Genomic DNA, 17,540 nt, shown 5'->3' on the forward strand with positions numbered 1-17,540 from the left:
CAGTAACCTATTTTAGTTTACTGATTTTAATTCTTTGAAGTGGAAGTAATATTACATTAATGTAAAATGAATATCAAAGCCCACACAGATGTACATCACATATTTTTAATGTTTTCAAATAAATCTTATTTTATCCAACATCAACATTTACACTTTTATCCTGTAAAATTTCCATTAGGAATTTTCAAACAAAAAACTTTCTTTTTTTGTGACAGTGGCCGACAAATGTGAAACAAGAAGAAGTAGAAAATGACGAGGACAATGACCTCTCTGTGGTGGCCTCTAGTGGCAGCGGACCAGGTCTTGTCGCTGAACTTCCAATTGTCTTGCAAGGATTCAGATATCGTAAGTAAAAAAAAAATGTTTTTTTCATATGGAAATTTTTCCAACCTGTGTTTAAAAAAATAGGTGCAATTGCTTAGTCCTATTGAAAATATTAAAACAAAATGTAAGAAATAAGCAGGGCTGCTGAGTCGGACTCGGGACTCGAGTAAGACCGCGTAAAACTACCCGAGTCCTGAGTCCCGAGTCCGATATGCGCATTCGCAGTACCAAATTTTAAAGGTGAAATTGCCGCCAACGGTAAATGGTAAAGGTTGGAATAGCATATTGTGGATATTTTCCATGTATTGTGGGTGGATGAATTTTATGAAAACCCTATGATTGGTTTGCTGAATATCCACTTTATTAAGGCAGTCGGACCTGGGACTTACAAAGTCACACATTTGGTCAGAGTTGAACTCTGGACTCCGCAGCCCTGGAAATAAGTGCAAAACAATATTGTTTTTCAATCGTTTTATTATGCCGTTTTTCAAAAATGGTGGTGAAAGGTGCATTAATTCATATGATTAATTAGATGCCAAATTCACCGCCATATAACAACAGTACAGGGCAAGTTATACCATCAACATTACCATTCCTATTTGTTTAATTTTCAGTTGTTTCCACGGGTGAGGAGGGATGTTCACAAGTTCAGATGCTCAATGTACTGAAGGGATACGGATCTCTGGAGGGAAGACACATCTGTAGAAAGATTGAGAAAGCTGGGATCGTTAATGTGAGGATATAACTGGTTAAATTGCCAAATATTTTGTTAACAGCTGTTTAAATTACCGCGACTCCTTAGAAGTGTGTACTACATTATTACGAAGAGTATGATAATAGCAAATACTTTGCATTTGTAAATTCGTAATTGGCGAAGATGTTTCCTATGAAGCACATTTTACTATTTTTAGTAGGTTAAGTGCTGGTCAAAATGAACTTTACACATACATGTACTAAACAATTGTAAACTAGTCCTTTAATACTTGTTTTTGACCAACGATAACGGCTGATCATAGCACTCGGTAGGTGACGGTCCCGGAATGGTCGAGGTCAAAGTGTTTTTTGTATTATTTTTATAAATGAAAAAAAGGAAAACAGTTTGTAATTTTGTATCGAATTTTTTTTTTCATTTTTTGTGTATTTTTAGACGATAATGGTGGAGCAGGGCAAACAGCGTGTTCAGAAATACATCGCCAAGCACTTCGCAAGCAACAGTTTGCTCACCAAGCAGTTTCAAGCAGAGAAGATAAAGATGCAAGCGATGTTCGAAACTTCAGGTTCAACTATTAGCGGTTTATTAAAATACGTTGCTTACTAAAAATTTTTATACACACGAAAAATATAAAAACATGATTTAAAGTTACTCTCGCGCTTAGACATTAATTCTCATCAAAAACTTATCTTAACCAAAAGGCTTCTTGATGTTGTAACTTGTAAAACGGGTCAGTTTTTTTTACTCTGTTTAATAAATTAAAAGACGGATAAAAAATGTTTTTTTGTAAAAGTTGGAGAATGGTGAAATAATATTTCTGCAAATATTCAGTGTACTAATATAAATCACGCTATTTCGGCCTTAAATCTATTTATTTACTTTTTTTTTAATATTTTAAATCAACTTTTTTTACTAAAACCTATTTTTTCGTTTGTTTTCAGTGATGTCAGCGATAAGCGCGGGTGAAGAAGAAAGTCAAAACGCGAGCGAACTTCAAGCCATTGTTCTGTCACAATCACAAGGGGAAACTCCCTCTCAGAACGATGATACGACAGGGATTACGTCGTGAGTCGATTAGCACTTTGAATATGACATCAGACGATAGTTTATATATTTCGATAGTTTATATATTATTCCTTCTTGTTTGATTCTGTGAATATACTGTTGCTGCCAGGCATTGTATTAATTATAAAGGGGTTCTTCTGACAAATATTGATCGCCGACGTTTCGATCACCTATACGGGTAATCCTCTTCAGGGCAATAAACTTGTAATTTTGTAGAAAGGTGTATATGTATACAGGGAGTCAAAAGATAAACAACAAGGTGGCAAAAAACAAGGCTAAAAAAGGAAACCCGTATAGGTAATGGAAACGTCGGCGCTGAATACATATTTGCCTGAAGAACCCCTTTATAATTAATTAAATTGATTGATTCTGTTATCAATAGTTTATTAAAGGAAATGTTTGCCAGATGCGAATTAAAGCTAAATTTTGTTGCAATTTTAAACTAATAGACATTTATAAAGCTCACTATATATTTTGATAAATAATTTTTTACGATCTCTTTGTTTAATCAAGTAGAATAAGTGTGAAACAATTTTTAAATTATTAATTTTTTATTGTTGTAAATTATACCAAGTTACGGATAAAATAAATAAAAAGGAATAAATATAGCGGGTCAAAAAATAAGAACTTTTTTTACTTGGTTATTATTAAACGAAGGAAACATAAAATAATGGCGGACAAAATAATGTGTCGCTTAGTTTAACATTTCATTTAAAAGTTAGTTTAGATTTGCAACCGACAAACATTTTCGTTAATAAACTATTTATGCAGGTATTTTATTTTCATCTGGGCAAAATTCCGCGGGTCGTATCTTGCAGTAGTTTGGTGACCAATGCTTAGCTAAATTCTTAATAAAATTAACATTTTTAAAATTTAATTCTTTATTTTTAGTTTCAGCGAAAGTTCGATGGCCCTGATGTGTGTTAACTCTTCAATTAACGACAGCACCACTTCGGTGAGTAAGCGGTGAAAAAAATTGTGGTTAAGCAAGATTCGAACTAACACCAGTAGTGTTATTTAACATATATGTTTAATTTGCACATGTTTGCACGACAATTTAAACCAAATGAAAAATCTGGAAGTTCCACAAAATCTACTAATTTTTACAATTTATTTATTTTGTTCGGTGATTGTACTGCAACCGCCTTGTATTTTTAATTTGTAGAATTTGGACGATTCGATTTCAAGCCTCGTCACTGGAAAACAAGGCGGTTTTATGGTAAAATTCTTGTTTAAAATAATTAAAAAATTCCCTTTTAACTTGATGATAATCATCTAAAACATAATCACTGCTAGTTTGACAAACATATTGCAATACTCGATTTTTTGTCACAATTTCAGTGGAATATAACTACGTCTACAAGAATATTAAAAAAATCATTTTTTCATTTAAGTAAATATAGCTTTAAGATTTATTACATATATAAATTTATGTAGTTTTTATTGGGAACTAGTGTTTTCACAAATAAAACAATTTTTAAAACAATATTTAGTGCTCGTTTCTTTTGTCCCCAAGGATCGAAATAATTATTTTGTTTTAACATGGAAATTTGGCAGTGTTCTGGTGTTTCTGATAATTTACAAAACAAATCCGCTTTAAACTTTTTGTAATAAAAAATCAACAAAAAATAAAAAAAAAGTCGTGTATTTTACCAATTCATCGATTCCAACAAATAAACCTGTTTTAATTTCTCATTTTTTTATAAAACAACCAAGCCGACCAAATGTTACTGTTGTACCGCGCAAACTTACGCTAAGTCCAGGTCAGTGTATTTTCACAATGTATTTTCACCCAGGACTCCCCCCTATCGTGCGGGGTGAGGGGAAACCACCTAACCGCCCGCAAGATGCGACGCACCAACCTGATCCTGGGTTACGTGAACGAACAGAAAGTGACTGAAGGCTTATTCCCGATCCAGAAGTATCTCATCACTGAGGAAACTAGATTGGGTGAGTGGGAATAATTGTAGATGGATGGGCGGTAATACCGGATAGGAGACGATACCCAATATACCAAGTGGTAGTATCGGTGCTCGTCCGATAATATCCCCGATGTAATGTGAAAGTATTGGCACTCGTCCGATACTACAGTTTGGTTGATTATTTGGTATTTACATGAAAGTTGCTTACGTACCGATAGTGGTCTGAACGAAATACTAAAAACTAAATTGGGTAGGTGGTAATGCTTGTTGATGGATGGGCGATAATATCGGATCCCGATACCAAGTGGAAGTATCGCTACGCGTCCGATACTACTGTGGTATCGCTGCCGATTCGATACCAATTTTATATCGAATGTCAGGCGATGGCTTGCGATCTGATGCAGTGATTATACTTTAAAAGGTAAATTAAATGAAAATAGTTTGATAACAACTGAAGGTAACTAAACTTACTCAATATTCATGTTAAACAAATATTGGCTGATAACCTTGAAAATTAGTACCTTTGAGCATTTTAATTTGAGTTAAATTTGTTTAAGCCTACTAACTAATGACGTCATTTAGTATCGGTTCGCGATAGTTTTTGTCTTAAGTATCGGGTATCGGAACAAAATGAGTATCGCACATCCCTAAATGTTTAGAATGGTTGGTGTTGACACAAGATAATTATTAAGTGCGGGTTATTGGGGTTTGGTCACTGGAAAGTGTTCACCTGTACCAAGTTAAACCAATTGCTATTGGTCTATCAGTTCAACTCCAAAACGACTTTTTTACCATTGCAATTAAAAAAACTACCCATGAAAGGTGCACTGCAAATCTCTGGTATTGGGTTAATGGGGTTTGGTTACTAAAAAGTTAAATCCTTGGAACAAAAACATAAACTACAGTTTAGAAATGGCCAAATATAATTTGTCACTATATATGAATGCTAGACAGTCATTTTCAGTGGCTTGGAAAAAGTCATAAATAAAAGTGCTTAGCTGAAACGCTTGCATATTTTGCTTTTGTTTCTTTGCTAACCTCGGCGATTTTACACGTGTGGGTCTGAAAGCAATAGAATACCTTAAAACTAGGGATGTTCAAAGTAGAATCCCAAGGTATTCTAGAATAATAGGTTTCGAATCTAGAATAACGAATCCAGAATAGCGGATATAATAATCCTAGTATATTTTTAATAAATTATTTAACCTTGATTTTGTTTGGGGAAGGGATTAATCTTAATCTACCCCAGAGGGCCCACAATCACAGCAATAAATCGCCCAAACAATTTTCTAACATACGTATATGATAATAAAAAAATCTCCCATATGTTTAACATTCTTAACAAGTGTCATTTGAAGCAGTTCTGTAAACTGTAATATGTTAACTGTCGAGGTTGTTAAAAACTTATATTTTTGTCAATAGTGAGTACAATGAAACACTGTCCAGTGTCCACAGAACTCTTTAGCAATTCGGTCCTGTTTTTTAAAGCATTGTTGGGTCTTAGTGCTTTTTTGACTAACATGATCTGTTATGCAGTCAAATAATGTACTGCAAAGAATACAAAGTTATTATTGACATAACGAATTCTTGACAATTACGTTGTGCATAACTGCATAACCTCGCTGAATATTGGCCTAAAGTTGACCTTAAGTAACCCTATAGCGCATTTTGTGGACGGCCAGCACGTTTTACAACGTAATATTACTTTTGCAACTTAACGCATTGCGAAACACACCAGACATTACACGTTGATTGCTCGCCCAATAACGCTTGATTGACACTTAATTATTAGACGAACGTTATCGCGAGACGCGGTAATTGGTCGCCCGAAAAAACGCTGAAACTGCACTACCAGGTTACATTTAAAGCAAGCACTGTAAATTGGTCGCCGCAGCGACAGGGCAACTTACCACACGCGTTTGTACAATTAGGCGCAACAATCCGCGGTAAAACATTAAATTATATCGGTTCCAATTACCCGAAATAAACGGCAGAATTGGATTCGAATCCCATCTGGATTCGAATCCAAGGATTCGATATTCTACTTTTATTTACTCAGCTAAACGTTTGAAATTAATTCGTGTGTTATCACAGGTTCAACGAACAAGATTTGCAAGAAGACAGTGCTTCGGGCTGTGCAGAAGATGAACGATGATGGAATGCTTAAGTACATGATCATTCCTATCACGTGCAATGGGAGGACTCACGATGTGAGTAGCAGTGTAACGTATGGTTTACATCCATTAAACAAAATCGTGTATTTTGTCAAAAGTTTTGCCAAAACTGCAAATCTTAGTATTGGACACAATTTATTTGAATTGTCCAGTAATTTGATTTTCTTTGGCTGGTTGAATTAAAAAAACGCCTAGAAAAGTAAAAAGCAGACGATTAGCAATTATTATTTTATAGAAATTGAAAAAATGATTTGACCGATTGTGATTATACACATCACATGGCTTGCTACTCCTTTAGGTTGATTTCGTGATGTCGTTGGATTGTACGGCGAACCGGGTGAAGACCGCGATGGACCAAGCGCAGTTCAAGATGCTTTCTCATGAAAACAACCGACTTTCCAAGGATATAGCGCTTAAGAATGCCAAGGAAATGGTGAATATTAAAGCGTGGCTGTCTGTAGATGGTGGTCGGTATTTAAATACTGTCACTTATCAAATCTACATCATGCAAAATCAACGCAAGAGCTTGATATATAATAGTCACAGTTGTTATTAAACACATATGTTTGTGTGTGTCTTTCATTGATTGATACGGACTGATGATCCCCCAGTGTGAAGTTGCTTGTACTAACAAAATGTGCAAGTATTGGCGCATGGTCGTTTCTCGACTCGCTCCTCTCTGAGCCTGCATAGCTCAGTTGGTAGAGCGACGGTCCCGGCTTGACCGGAGGTCGTGAGTTCGAACCTCACTGCAGGCCAGTTATTTTTCTGGCTTGCTCTGCTTGCATCATGGATCGACAGATTCGGCGAGTCTGCAATGACTTTTCGGTGTACTTTTTCATTAGTGGTGATTTTGCTTCATTTTATTATTTGTTAAGTTAGCATTATATTTTCCATTTACGCCATTTTTTTGCGCTTATTCTTCTTAATGTAATTACAAAAGCAATGAATAACGTCCTTAAAACAAACTGCATTAGTGCTTCGATTAAATTAATTACTAAGCCTGAATTTAAAGAGCTGCCACTGTGCTTGTTGAAGTGGCCAATGCTATAAAAGTATTGAAATTAGGTAATAACCAAATATAAGTCGAAAAAAAAAATAATTTCGCAATACGCAGAAAAATGCAGGAAAACTCAAAAGACTGTTTTGAAACCATATACCACGTTTTTCTTTATGTTTTGTCCGGTTTGGCGATGGTGCATATATGTATCTTCGACTTTTTTCTTACCGAACGCATTGATTTTATTAGTTTAGTGCAGGGGTTCTTAAACTTCTTTTACCGCGGACCCCTAAATTAGTTTTTTGCTTCGCGTGAACCACGTTGGGCAGGAAATGTTAGAGATGACGTCTTAAAATGATGTCACATTACACAAAAAAAATCTGTTGTTTTCGGCGTTTTCCTAAACTAGTCCACGCATCCATGGACCCCAGTTTTAAAACCCCTGGTTTAGTACAATCTAATTGATTACCCCTTCAACAGAACCACCCAATTGGTGTTGGAAGTAAACCATTCTGTGTTTCTTTGTTTAATATTCTTTTTCCACCAGGCCCCCCTGAGTCTGCTGGGTATCGACCCCTCATCGGACGACCCTCCCCTGGATATTAAGCCCGAGCCCCTTCCCCCCTCAGCAAGTAACCCCCTGAATGCGTTCCAACCAAAGCACATGAGAGCTAAGGTGAGTTAAATGACCGACGTTCTTCGTCAAAACGACGACTATAGAAACCGCCCTAAAAAGAAAGTATAAAACTGTAATTGTAGCACAAAACAAAAACTTGCGTTTTTAACTATTGTGACCCTCCCTCCCTGTTTTGCGCACTAGAAAAATACAAAAAACTACAAAAAAGAAATTCTCTTAAAACGATTAGTCCGCTTGCATTTGTGTTTATTTTTCCCTAATTAGCTTCATTTCACCGCACATAACGTGAGCACAACCAGGGTGCTGTCCATAAGGCCAATCTTTCCCCTAAAACAAAGGTTGCCAACCAGCCAGAGACCAATAGACACATTTCTTACTTGGTTAAGCAAAAATATCCACGCCTAACACATGGGTAGAAATAAAACTGATCTAAGTACCGCATCAAACTAATTGAAGTGCTGCATGTGGCCCGCAAGTCCCGGTTTGGTCGTCCCTTCCCTAATACTTAAGGCCCGTTTACACTACAGCTGCACTGAGCGGAGCTGAGCTGAGCTGGGCGTGAAATTGTTTTCACTACAGCTGCAGTGAGCTGCGCTGGGCGTAAAAATCGCTCCAAAACGTAACGTTTTTTCTATAGCTGCACTGGGCTTGAGTTTAGCAAAGCGTGGAAATCGCTCCAAAGCGTATGTTTTTCCAGCTGCACGGGGCTTGAGTTCGAAGCGTAACTTTAAGCTAGCTGCAGCTGCTGCACGGGGCTTGAGTTTAGCTTATAATAATTAATGAGATGTACACGAACTATGAAAGGTTGAGAACCAATAGATTACGCATTGAACAAGGTCGCAGCTATCATACACAACCTTGTACTTCGTGTTTCTAACGTTCAGATCGTCCATTCGTTCCTGTGGTACTTGGCTTACGGGAGACCTGGAACCGACATCGCAAATAACATCGATTACGATGAGGTGAAGGAATATTGCCAGGAGAACACATGGAGGAAGTGAGTTGGAACAAGTAGAAGTGAAAACAATAAAATAATATAAGACAGTGGGTTGTGCCGAATTCATATAAAACCTACAAGTAAAAACACATTTTTCTTTTTTTAAATGAAAAGCAGAATAATTGTGTGATACATGCGTTTTCATAACACAGCACGTTATTTTTTTAATTTGAAAGAAAATTAGATTTAATTGACATATTTTATCTTACTCTAATAGCTACGCAATGCGCTGACTTGTATTTCTGTAATCTCGGTTTAGATTTTTATAATAACGAAAAATGATATTTTATTTGTTCGTTTGTTAAAAGAAAACACATTTTGCTTTTTAGTCTTCAGGATATTAATTGAAGCTTTCCAACCCAAAATTATGGTTAGCAAAAAAGTAAATGGTTTCAATCACCTACGATATAAATATTAACTTTACATTTGCGAGCCCGTACACTGGTGTGTATCAAGATGTTAACAATGCCCAAATTAATCTCTAAAAAACATAAATTCGTTTTTTGGTTTGTTTTTGCCCGCGTTTTATAGGACCCCATACACTAAAGTGTACTAAGATAATGTAGATGTCAAAATTGATTTTTAAAAACCATAAATTTCTTTTGGGATTTTAATTACTCACTTTTTGGAATATATATACCCCTTATTTAACCTCACCCCTATTCACCCAGGTACTTACCCCCTCTCTCGACCCACCCCACTTACGGCCCTGGGTGGCTCCAGGTGGGTGAGGCTGGATTCCTTCTGCCCCTATCAGTCATCTGCCAGTTCCAACGATACGCCTACAAGGTGAGTTCGCAGTTGTGAAAAGTTGGTAAATGCTGTTCAGTTTATCGGGTTTTCGTTGAATTGGGTTCGAGGTAATGGTTGCGGAGTCGGTTAAAAACAACCCAAGTCCGACCACTCTGCGGATTTCGGCCTTCCACTCCACAGCCTGCTGTGACCGCCCATTAACGTGCCATATAACTTATCAACTTAAGTACATGTTTGGAAAATATTTCACCCTAGTTACCATATGGCATATGTTTTTCCACCTTTGTGATTTACAGTTTGCGGCCCTAAAACTTTGAAATGTAATACTTCGCATGCGCAAGTCGGGACTTAGGTACTTTGTTCGCAGGCAACACATAGGCTATGTTGGTCGGCATCAAAACAGTTGTTCTAATGTTGGGCAGTTTGGGCTTGACTTCAGCCCATTAACTTGTGCAAGCCTTAGTTTCTCACGTCACACTTTTACTCAAACCGGCCTAGAATTAACATTTGTCGACTCCTCTCTGTTTCTAGCAGTGCTTGTTGTCGCAATATTGTTGATTTTAATGATAACTTTCTCCGCTCTAGATCGACGATATTGAGGAATACATAAACGACCCCGTGAAGTGCCATTGTCTAGTGCGCCACCTACCGACCAAGATGAAAACCTTACTGCTACATAAAAGGTAAAAAACAACTGTTGTATATTATTCCGTCGTTATGCGGTATTAAAGAAGTTAAAATCTGTTTAACAAATCTTTTTGAGTTTAACCAGCAATGGACGATTTGTCAAAAAAAATATTGTTTTTGGTTTAATTCCTTCGAATTCGTCTTTTTAAAACCTGCTATATTTTTTTTAAATTACTGAGGCAAGTATTTTACAGAAAGTTAAAGGTACTTGGTCACTGTTTTTTGTTTTGTTTTTACATGTTTTTAATCATAGCTAAAACAATAAAAACAAAATATAAATATGGTACTGCTACGTACGTTTTAGGCAGAGAATAACTTTGCGAAAACACTATATATATTTCTGACAAATCAGTTCCTGTCGTGTAATAATTGAACTAAATAATAGACTCTGCAACATTATACTTAAAATGTTTGTGTTTTTTCCAGAAAATACCTGTTTTCGTTCACTCAAATCATCGAGATGTTGTGCTTTATGGGCCTCGCCACACTCAGTCAGCAGAAATCAATGAACAACGTTTGCCTCAAGAAAGAACAGGTTAGTATTCTGTGTAAAAAACTTGTGGTGACACTTTCGGGGTGAAAAACTAAACGTTCTGTTGGCACAAACACGGGCGTGCTATCATGGATAACATGAGTAGTTCAGAATGGTAGTTTTGCCAAAAAAGCACACAAAAAACTAAGAGATATTTGGAATATTCTACATTCTTCGCAAACAAAGAAAAAGGGTTAAATAAATAAATAGTTGGGGGCATCAATGAAATGACGAACTTTAAAATTATAAACATATACATACTTTATGTTGTTCTACGTAAAGTAAAAATTGAAACAACTCCCCAAAAAGGTCGATTTATAAAATTACATTAACCTCACTTCTGTGTAAGTGTTGTAACCTAAACACAAACTTGTGTGTACATTTGGGTGTATGTGTTGTAGTATTACGATCAAGAAAGTATGCTTTTAATGTAAGTTTTGCAACTAGGTTCAGGGCGATTTTATTAAGGTCACTGTGTTTTATTTTGTGAAAATTGTCTTATAATTAGTTGATAAAGAATGTAGCCGCAAGCATTTTAGGAGGCCCTTGGTCAAAAATTGTTCAAAAATACTTTGTATCCAAGATTTTTTGTTAATTTAAAAAAAAAAGAAAATATTTTGTATTTTTTAGGAAATGGTTTACATTCATCGAAATGTGTCGGTCGTCGATACAAGGAAATCAGAGAAACAGTAAGAACTATGTTAAAATAATAACGTCGTTAAAAATTAATACGATGCTATACATGTTATTCTAAAGACGTCATATATCAACAATTTTTATTCACAAATATATTTGAAATAAAAGGTTATTTGAAAGGTTTACATAATGTTAATTACCCCTCCTTAAAGTGGAATGTTTTTCTCTTGTCAAACCAATCATTTTTTGCCACGATAATTTTGAATACAAAAAGATATATTTGTTTATTCATTCACACATAAAAAAAGTTTTAATAATTCTTTCAAATAAAGAACTAAAGCAGTTTATTCCACAAGTTTTGAAACTCGTTGTTGATAACAGTCTAATTTTATATATTTTGCCTTGTTTAACCATTGCATGTATTCCCAGGTACATGTTCATTTCCGAAGACGTTGATTACGAGCGACTAAATTTCTCGCTGAACTCAATTTACGACGTCGAGCAATATTGGGGGAGGGTGAAGGACATTTGCCTCATGACCCCACTGGGTGAGTTTAAAGGTAAACTTGCGAGGAAGTAAAGATGTTTAAAGTAGAATAAATCTGCCAGCTCTTTCAGGGTTTTCCAAATCTGTGGTCCGCGACGACTGCACAGGTGGTCTGTGGCGATATGACAAGAAATTTAAAACTTACACATATAAGTTGTACAGCAGTGGTCGACAACCTACGGACCGCGAATGTATTTTATCCGACCCGCAGCCTCTTTGACAAAACTAGACAAACTATGTAAGCGCGAAAAAATTTCGCGCTTAGCGTTAACGATCTTCATACAAAAAGTTTGTTTACGTTATGATGCTGTCATTTGAGCTAGATTAGCGCTTCTTGCGCTGTGGAAGACTGACTGCCAAGTGCCAAAGTGCGTCGCGCACAAACGGAAAACGTATTCAAAAATATTGGACATACATTTTTAATTTTTATTTTTGAAATGTAATAAAAACTTTTTTGCGAAGAAATTTGAAAGAAATGCCGGTATACCCCCCAAGAAAAATAGCGCTTCCTTCGCTCGCAAGGTGCACTCCAACTTAAATAGCTTAATAAACACTGAACTAGATTAACCATTAAGGTTAGCGCGTTTTCTCAAAGTGGTTTTATTACACTTTTTAATATCAATAACGACGTGTGGACTCGAATTTTGAACCAAACAAACGCTTTTTTTGCGCTTTGCGCCAACACTTCACTGCCTTCTTAAAAGTAACTAAACACGATTTTAAGTGCAAAAACATATCCGAAGCCCGCCTGATCAACAGTTGTTCTAATATTTTAATAACATAATTCTTAGTTAACATTTTGTGCGGCCCACAGAGACCTTTCTGAGTTTGGTTTTAGCCCACGACTAGAAAAAGGTTGCCGAAAACTGTTGTACAGCATGTGTACTATTTCAAAGATAATTAAATTGCCACAGTTATTCACAACTTATTGATTTCGAAAGCTCTTGCTATCCAGTATCGTAAATCTTACGTGTTGCGCTTTGAATTTATGATGAATAGATGATTTAAGCAGAGGGAAGCAATCCCATCCGTCCTATTGATGTTGTCAGTTTTGTAAATATATAAGATTTGGTTTTATTTATTTTTTGCTTTGTATTGCGGTCCGCGAAAAAACAGATTCACAAATGGTGGTCGGTGGTCCAAAAAAGTTTGGGAAACCCTGTTTTAGGGCGTAATGGTTAGAGGTTTTAGTAAGATATTTATTTAAAACGTCTACAAATGCTACCTACTTCTGTATGAGCTTTGATATTCTTATTACGGCTGTCTACACTGATGAAAACTATGGTGTTGCAGATAACGCCTTAGCAATGTAAAAGCTTATTTGTTACGAAACAGACAATATTAACTCACAAGAGGCGAGAAAAAATATTTCATTACGGACAGTAATGCGCTGAGTGAACATTTAGAAATAGCATTGCAAATAACTGTTGAAAAAACAATTTGTCCATCAGGCAACTCCTATGTCACACTAATCCTTCAAATCATTCTTCCAAATTATTTGTCCTCCTGTAGTTCATTAAGCGGCATGTTGCATGAACTTTAAATTTGGCCCCTAACGTACTTTACGATAGAAAGCACGACACTAATTGAACACTAATTCGTCATCGTACCTCGCTACAGGATTAAAAAGCACAATATTTTATGATTTTTTCACCCTACTTATTACCCAGGTGTGAACAACAACCACACATTCGACGAGGCCCACAAACATTGCACTCTCACCAAGAAGTTCATTCAAGCACAAGTTAACAGGTTCGACGCTTTTAACTATTTTTCATTGTTGCTTTATTTTAGATGGCACCGGTTGAACACAAAGTGATCCAATTACATGTGATTTAAGGGATTTTCCTGAATCCTTTTTTTGTTAAAGCTGGCTTATATCATTTAATTTTGTGCACGCTAACATTACTAGTGGAAACCGTAACTCATTTAAAATCGAACTAAGAGCAAATAGTGTGGAATACTGTTTCTTTAAAGACTGTTAATCGATAAACTAAAACTTTAAAACCTAATAACATTTTTACAAATATAATTGTCAAGACTGTTCAGTGACTTAAATGTATTCTTAAATTATTTTCCTTTGAGCTGGTTTAAATTGACCTTTTAGCTGGTTCCCCTAATTTTGCGCCCGTTAACAATTCCACTTTATTAAGTCGGTTGCTTGTTTAGGGAGATCCAAGCAAAACCACAAACGTTGTAAAAAAAAATCCAAAACAACTTTATTCAACAAAAGATAGGTTGTTTTGGATCTTTTTTACAACCTTTGTGGTTTTGTTCGGATCATATGATTAGAAAAAAGATCAACAACTAGAAATGTGGGAACACGCTTAGATCCCAATATTAACATAAAAATAATAATAATGTTATTATTTCATCAACTTGTTTAGGGAAGTTTCAACCCCGAAGGATGACGGTTCGATTCCCGGCGACGGCAGAGGTGCTGGAGGTTTCGATTCTTCACTTTTCTCGCATCTTTACAGGAATTGGTTTCGAAGCATTCGCTCAAAAAAGGTAAGGTTTTAAGAAGGGGGAAAAATGAATGAAAAACTAATAAATTGTTCCTTAAAATAGCAGTATGTTTGCATCCTGCTTTCGAAGTTTATAATTTCACCCTTTACCATGGTTAATAGTTTTAAAGCATGAGTTAAATTATTCGTTGACATAATGATGGAGCAATAAAAAATATTTCTTCTTGGAAGTATAGGTAATTGGTTTTAAATTCCATCGGTTGGGAGTTTAAGCCTCACACAAGAGTCAGTTTTTCATTTGGCCACTGTTGAAGCTATAACATCATAGGTGGAGTATTTACAGAGGCTTTAGTTCAAGTCTTAACTAAGAACTAATACGTCATTCTTTTTATCATTGTGGGATGCAAAACACTCTTAACATTTTGTTTAATCTTATCTATTGGCGTATTCGGAATAATAATTGCAAGTTCCAGTGGATGCATGTTCAAATTTCACCTCAGTACAACATTTCGCAACAGTTTTGCTTTAATTTGAGTTTTATTTTTATTTTTTTTTAGCACCATCCAAACTTCGGCAACGAGGCTTACGCAGCTCCGCCTTCGGTGAGTTTATTACAAAAGTATAAAGTTATATGTGTCCGATAATATCGTTCATGGTCTGACACCAGGCTGTAGCATCGGTTGTTCTGTATTTGGTTGTAGTATCGTTTCTTACGCCATATGTTCGTCGTATTATTTTTTACTCACTGAAATCATGCAAATCTGGAAGTGCTCGCGAAACGCTTTGTGATTTTCACTTTCACTACTGGGCAACGCGTAGTTTGCACAAAATATACGAAAGCAGCCGGATCACATTGTTCTAAAATATACCCTTTGATGTCTGATAATATCGTTTCTAGCTTGATACCCTGAGAGTATCCTTACTCGTACGACATTTGGCCTATTATCAGCTTTTTACACACGTAAACATAGTAAAATTAATTCGACATTTTAAATTTGTCATCATGTTAAAGATGCTTTCTAAACCTTATTTCATTAACTTATATTTTTTCCAGAGAATCAGAAGACTCCCCAAGTTGGTTCAATCCGAGATCGGCAGTTTGGGGGAAGCCCCGAAACGCAAACGACGAAGCGGTAAGTTAAAATCCGAACCTTCTGAGAATTTGATCCGAAGCTTTAGGAGTCGTGTAGGAATTTAATCCGCACTTATTCAGTGTTAGGGTTGCCAGTTGCTTCTATTATATTTTGTAGTTGGTTACAATGTGATTTTTTTTTAAATTAAATCGCAGCTTAAATTTAACTATATGTGTTTATTACTGGGTCAAGTCTAGCAATTAACGAACTCCCCAACGTTTTTTATGGTGTCATTTGGGCTACTACTACTCTTAGCATAACGTTTGCTTAAAGTAAGCCAATGAATCACTTAACAGTTAATATTCTAAATCGCGCGAAACATTTGACTTACTTGCGTACAATGTACAAAATTACCTCTTACTTACCCCAATACACCGAGATACATATTTTAAATGCACATAAAATAACTAACTTTTAATATTTATTCTCTACAGTTGCGAACAAAAACAATTCACAAAATGGCGTCGATTCCCCAGCGAATAAAAGGAAGAGAGGTTGGTAGCTTAATTAGGGTTGTAAATATTTATTTACAAGTTTTTCTTTTAGTTTTCAGTAAAATTTATGTTTAATGTTATTTTACACAACTTTATCAAGATTTGCAAACTCAAGATTATTTTATGAACTGGTTAATATTAATTCATGCTAATGTACTCTGACATTATAATCGAAGGATAAGTCCTCCCTAAATTTATCCTATTTTACAATTAATTTAATTCTTAGGCGCTGCAAAGAAAAGCAAAACTCCTGTTGTCTCACTTCCCAAGACTTCAACACCAAACGTCAACAAAAAAAGTTTGTTCTTTTATTTTTAATACAATTACCAATTTATAAAAAGTCCATTTACTTTAGAACAACTAGTTTACGCTATTTAAGGAAATACCTCAACGTACATGTGTTGTCTAGTGAAGCTTCAGTGATTATTATGTATTTGTGTTGAGTGCAATGTTTATTCTTATTTGATTGTGTTGATATCAAATCACGAGGCTTGCAAACTTTAGGACTGGGTTCGATTCCCTGCTTAGGCGACGCGCGGTGATTTTGAGTTAAGCATCTGAAAGAAACAATATACCTTTAAATTCCGAAAGTCGTGCTTTAAAAATTACAAAAAGAGTTTTTTAAAAGCTTTTTAAGTCTCAACCCTTGTGGCACTTTGCTGAAACTATAACGACAGATTACTCGTTAAGTAAAACTAGTAAAGTCCGATAATATAGGGGCCGATACCGGGTGCCAAGTGGTAGTATCGGTGCACGTTCGAAGGTAAAACATGAAAGCTGTCCTCGTTTATTTTTTAACTTGTTGTTTTTGCAGGAAAACCGTCATTAGCCGAGCCAGAGTTTGAGAAAGTTATCGTGGATAACGTTGGAAGGAGCGAAAGGGTAAAAGTAAGTTGAACTTTTAAATGTATTTGTTTACAAAATAGCATGTTAACAATGAATTCCGCTAAGCAAATTTGCTTTTTGATCAACAGTTCGAAAAAAATGACAGCGCATCGTTGACTGTAGTTGTGACGTCATTTGATATCGGTATTGGAATAAATACAAAGCGTCGGAGACCCATAATGCCAACTATTACGCAATAATTTGTAGTTTTTATGTTGATTAATTCTCTACAACTATAATCAGGATTAAACTTTATACAAATCTCTACAAACTTATACAAATTAGAAACGCGCTTTTACAATGGTATAAACAGTAATATACTTTGGCTAAAATAAGGCTTACCTCCGAATCTCCGATTGCAAAATTTGACCTTTATTCTTCGACAAAATATCTTGCCGAAAGGTCGTTTTTCAAACTAAATTGCTTAAATTAGTTTGGCAATAGTTAGGCGCCAATGTCACTCTACCAGTTGTTATAAAATATTGTCATTTTTGATATCATTCAAACCAAAAACAAGTAACTTAAACCAATTCCCACATTTACAATATGTTATACGATACATCACTCGGACGCT

The 17,540-nt window shown here is 35.6% G+C and overlaps 1 protein-coding gene across 1 annotated transcript in view; it reads left to right on the forward strand.

Moving 5' to 3' along the window:
- Window positions 1-17,540, forward strand: part of LOC146137202 (general transcription factor 3C polypeptide 1-like) — a 34,150-nt gene that overhangs the window by 4,285 nt on the left and 12,325 nt on the right. Inside the window, exons 9-31 of the mRNA XM_083393765.1 lie at window positions 216-345; window positions 939-1,057; window positions 1,472-1,601; window positions 1,978-2,101; window positions 2,993-3,056; window positions 3,267-3,320; window positions 3,898-4,051; window positions 6,118-6,233; window positions 6,496-6,630; window positions 7,745-7,873; window positions 8,719-8,831; window positions 9,503-9,620; window positions 10,170-10,267; window positions 10,698-10,806; window positions 11,434-11,492; window positions 11,869-11,987; window positions 13,657-13,738; window positions 14,374-14,497; window positions 15,012-15,056; window positions 15,509-15,587; window positions 16,022-16,081; window positions 16,308-16,379; window positions 16,896-16,969. Of these exons, the coding sequence (XP_083249891.1) occupies window positions 216-345; window positions 939-1,057; window positions 1,472-1,601; window positions 1,978-2,101; window positions 2,993-3,056; window positions 3,267-3,320; window positions 3,898-4,051; window positions 6,118-6,233; window positions 6,496-6,630; window positions 7,745-7,873; window positions 8,719-8,831; window positions 9,503-9,620; window positions 10,170-10,267; window positions 10,698-10,806; window positions 11,434-11,492; window positions 11,869-11,987; window positions 13,657-13,738; window positions 14,374-14,497; window positions 15,012-15,056; window positions 15,509-15,587; window positions 16,022-16,081; window positions 16,308-16,379; window positions 16,896-16,969 (2,307 nt within the window). The remainder of the gene's footprint in view (window positions 1-215; window positions 346-938; window positions 1,058-1,471; window positions 1,602-1,977; window positions 2,102-2,992; window positions 3,057-3,266; window positions 3,321-3,897; window positions 4,052-6,117; window positions 6,234-6,495; window positions 6,631-7,744; window positions 7,874-8,718; window positions 8,832-9,502; window positions 9,621-10,169; window positions 10,268-10,697; window positions 10,807-11,433; window positions 11,493-11,868; window positions 11,988-13,656; window positions 13,739-14,373; window positions 14,498-15,011; window positions 15,057-15,508; window positions 15,588-16,021; window positions 16,082-16,307; window positions 16,380-16,895; window positions 16,970-17,540) is intronic.

The sequence above is a fragment of the Ascidiella aspersa genome, chromosome 7 (genome assembly GCF_963924565.1).
Source record: "Ascidiella aspersa chromosome 7, kaAscAspe10.2, whole genome shotgun sequence".
In the NCBI taxonomy this organism is placed as follows: Eukaryota; Metazoa; Chordata; class Ascidiacea; order Phlebobranchia; family Ascidiidae; genus Ascidiella; species Ascidiella aspersa.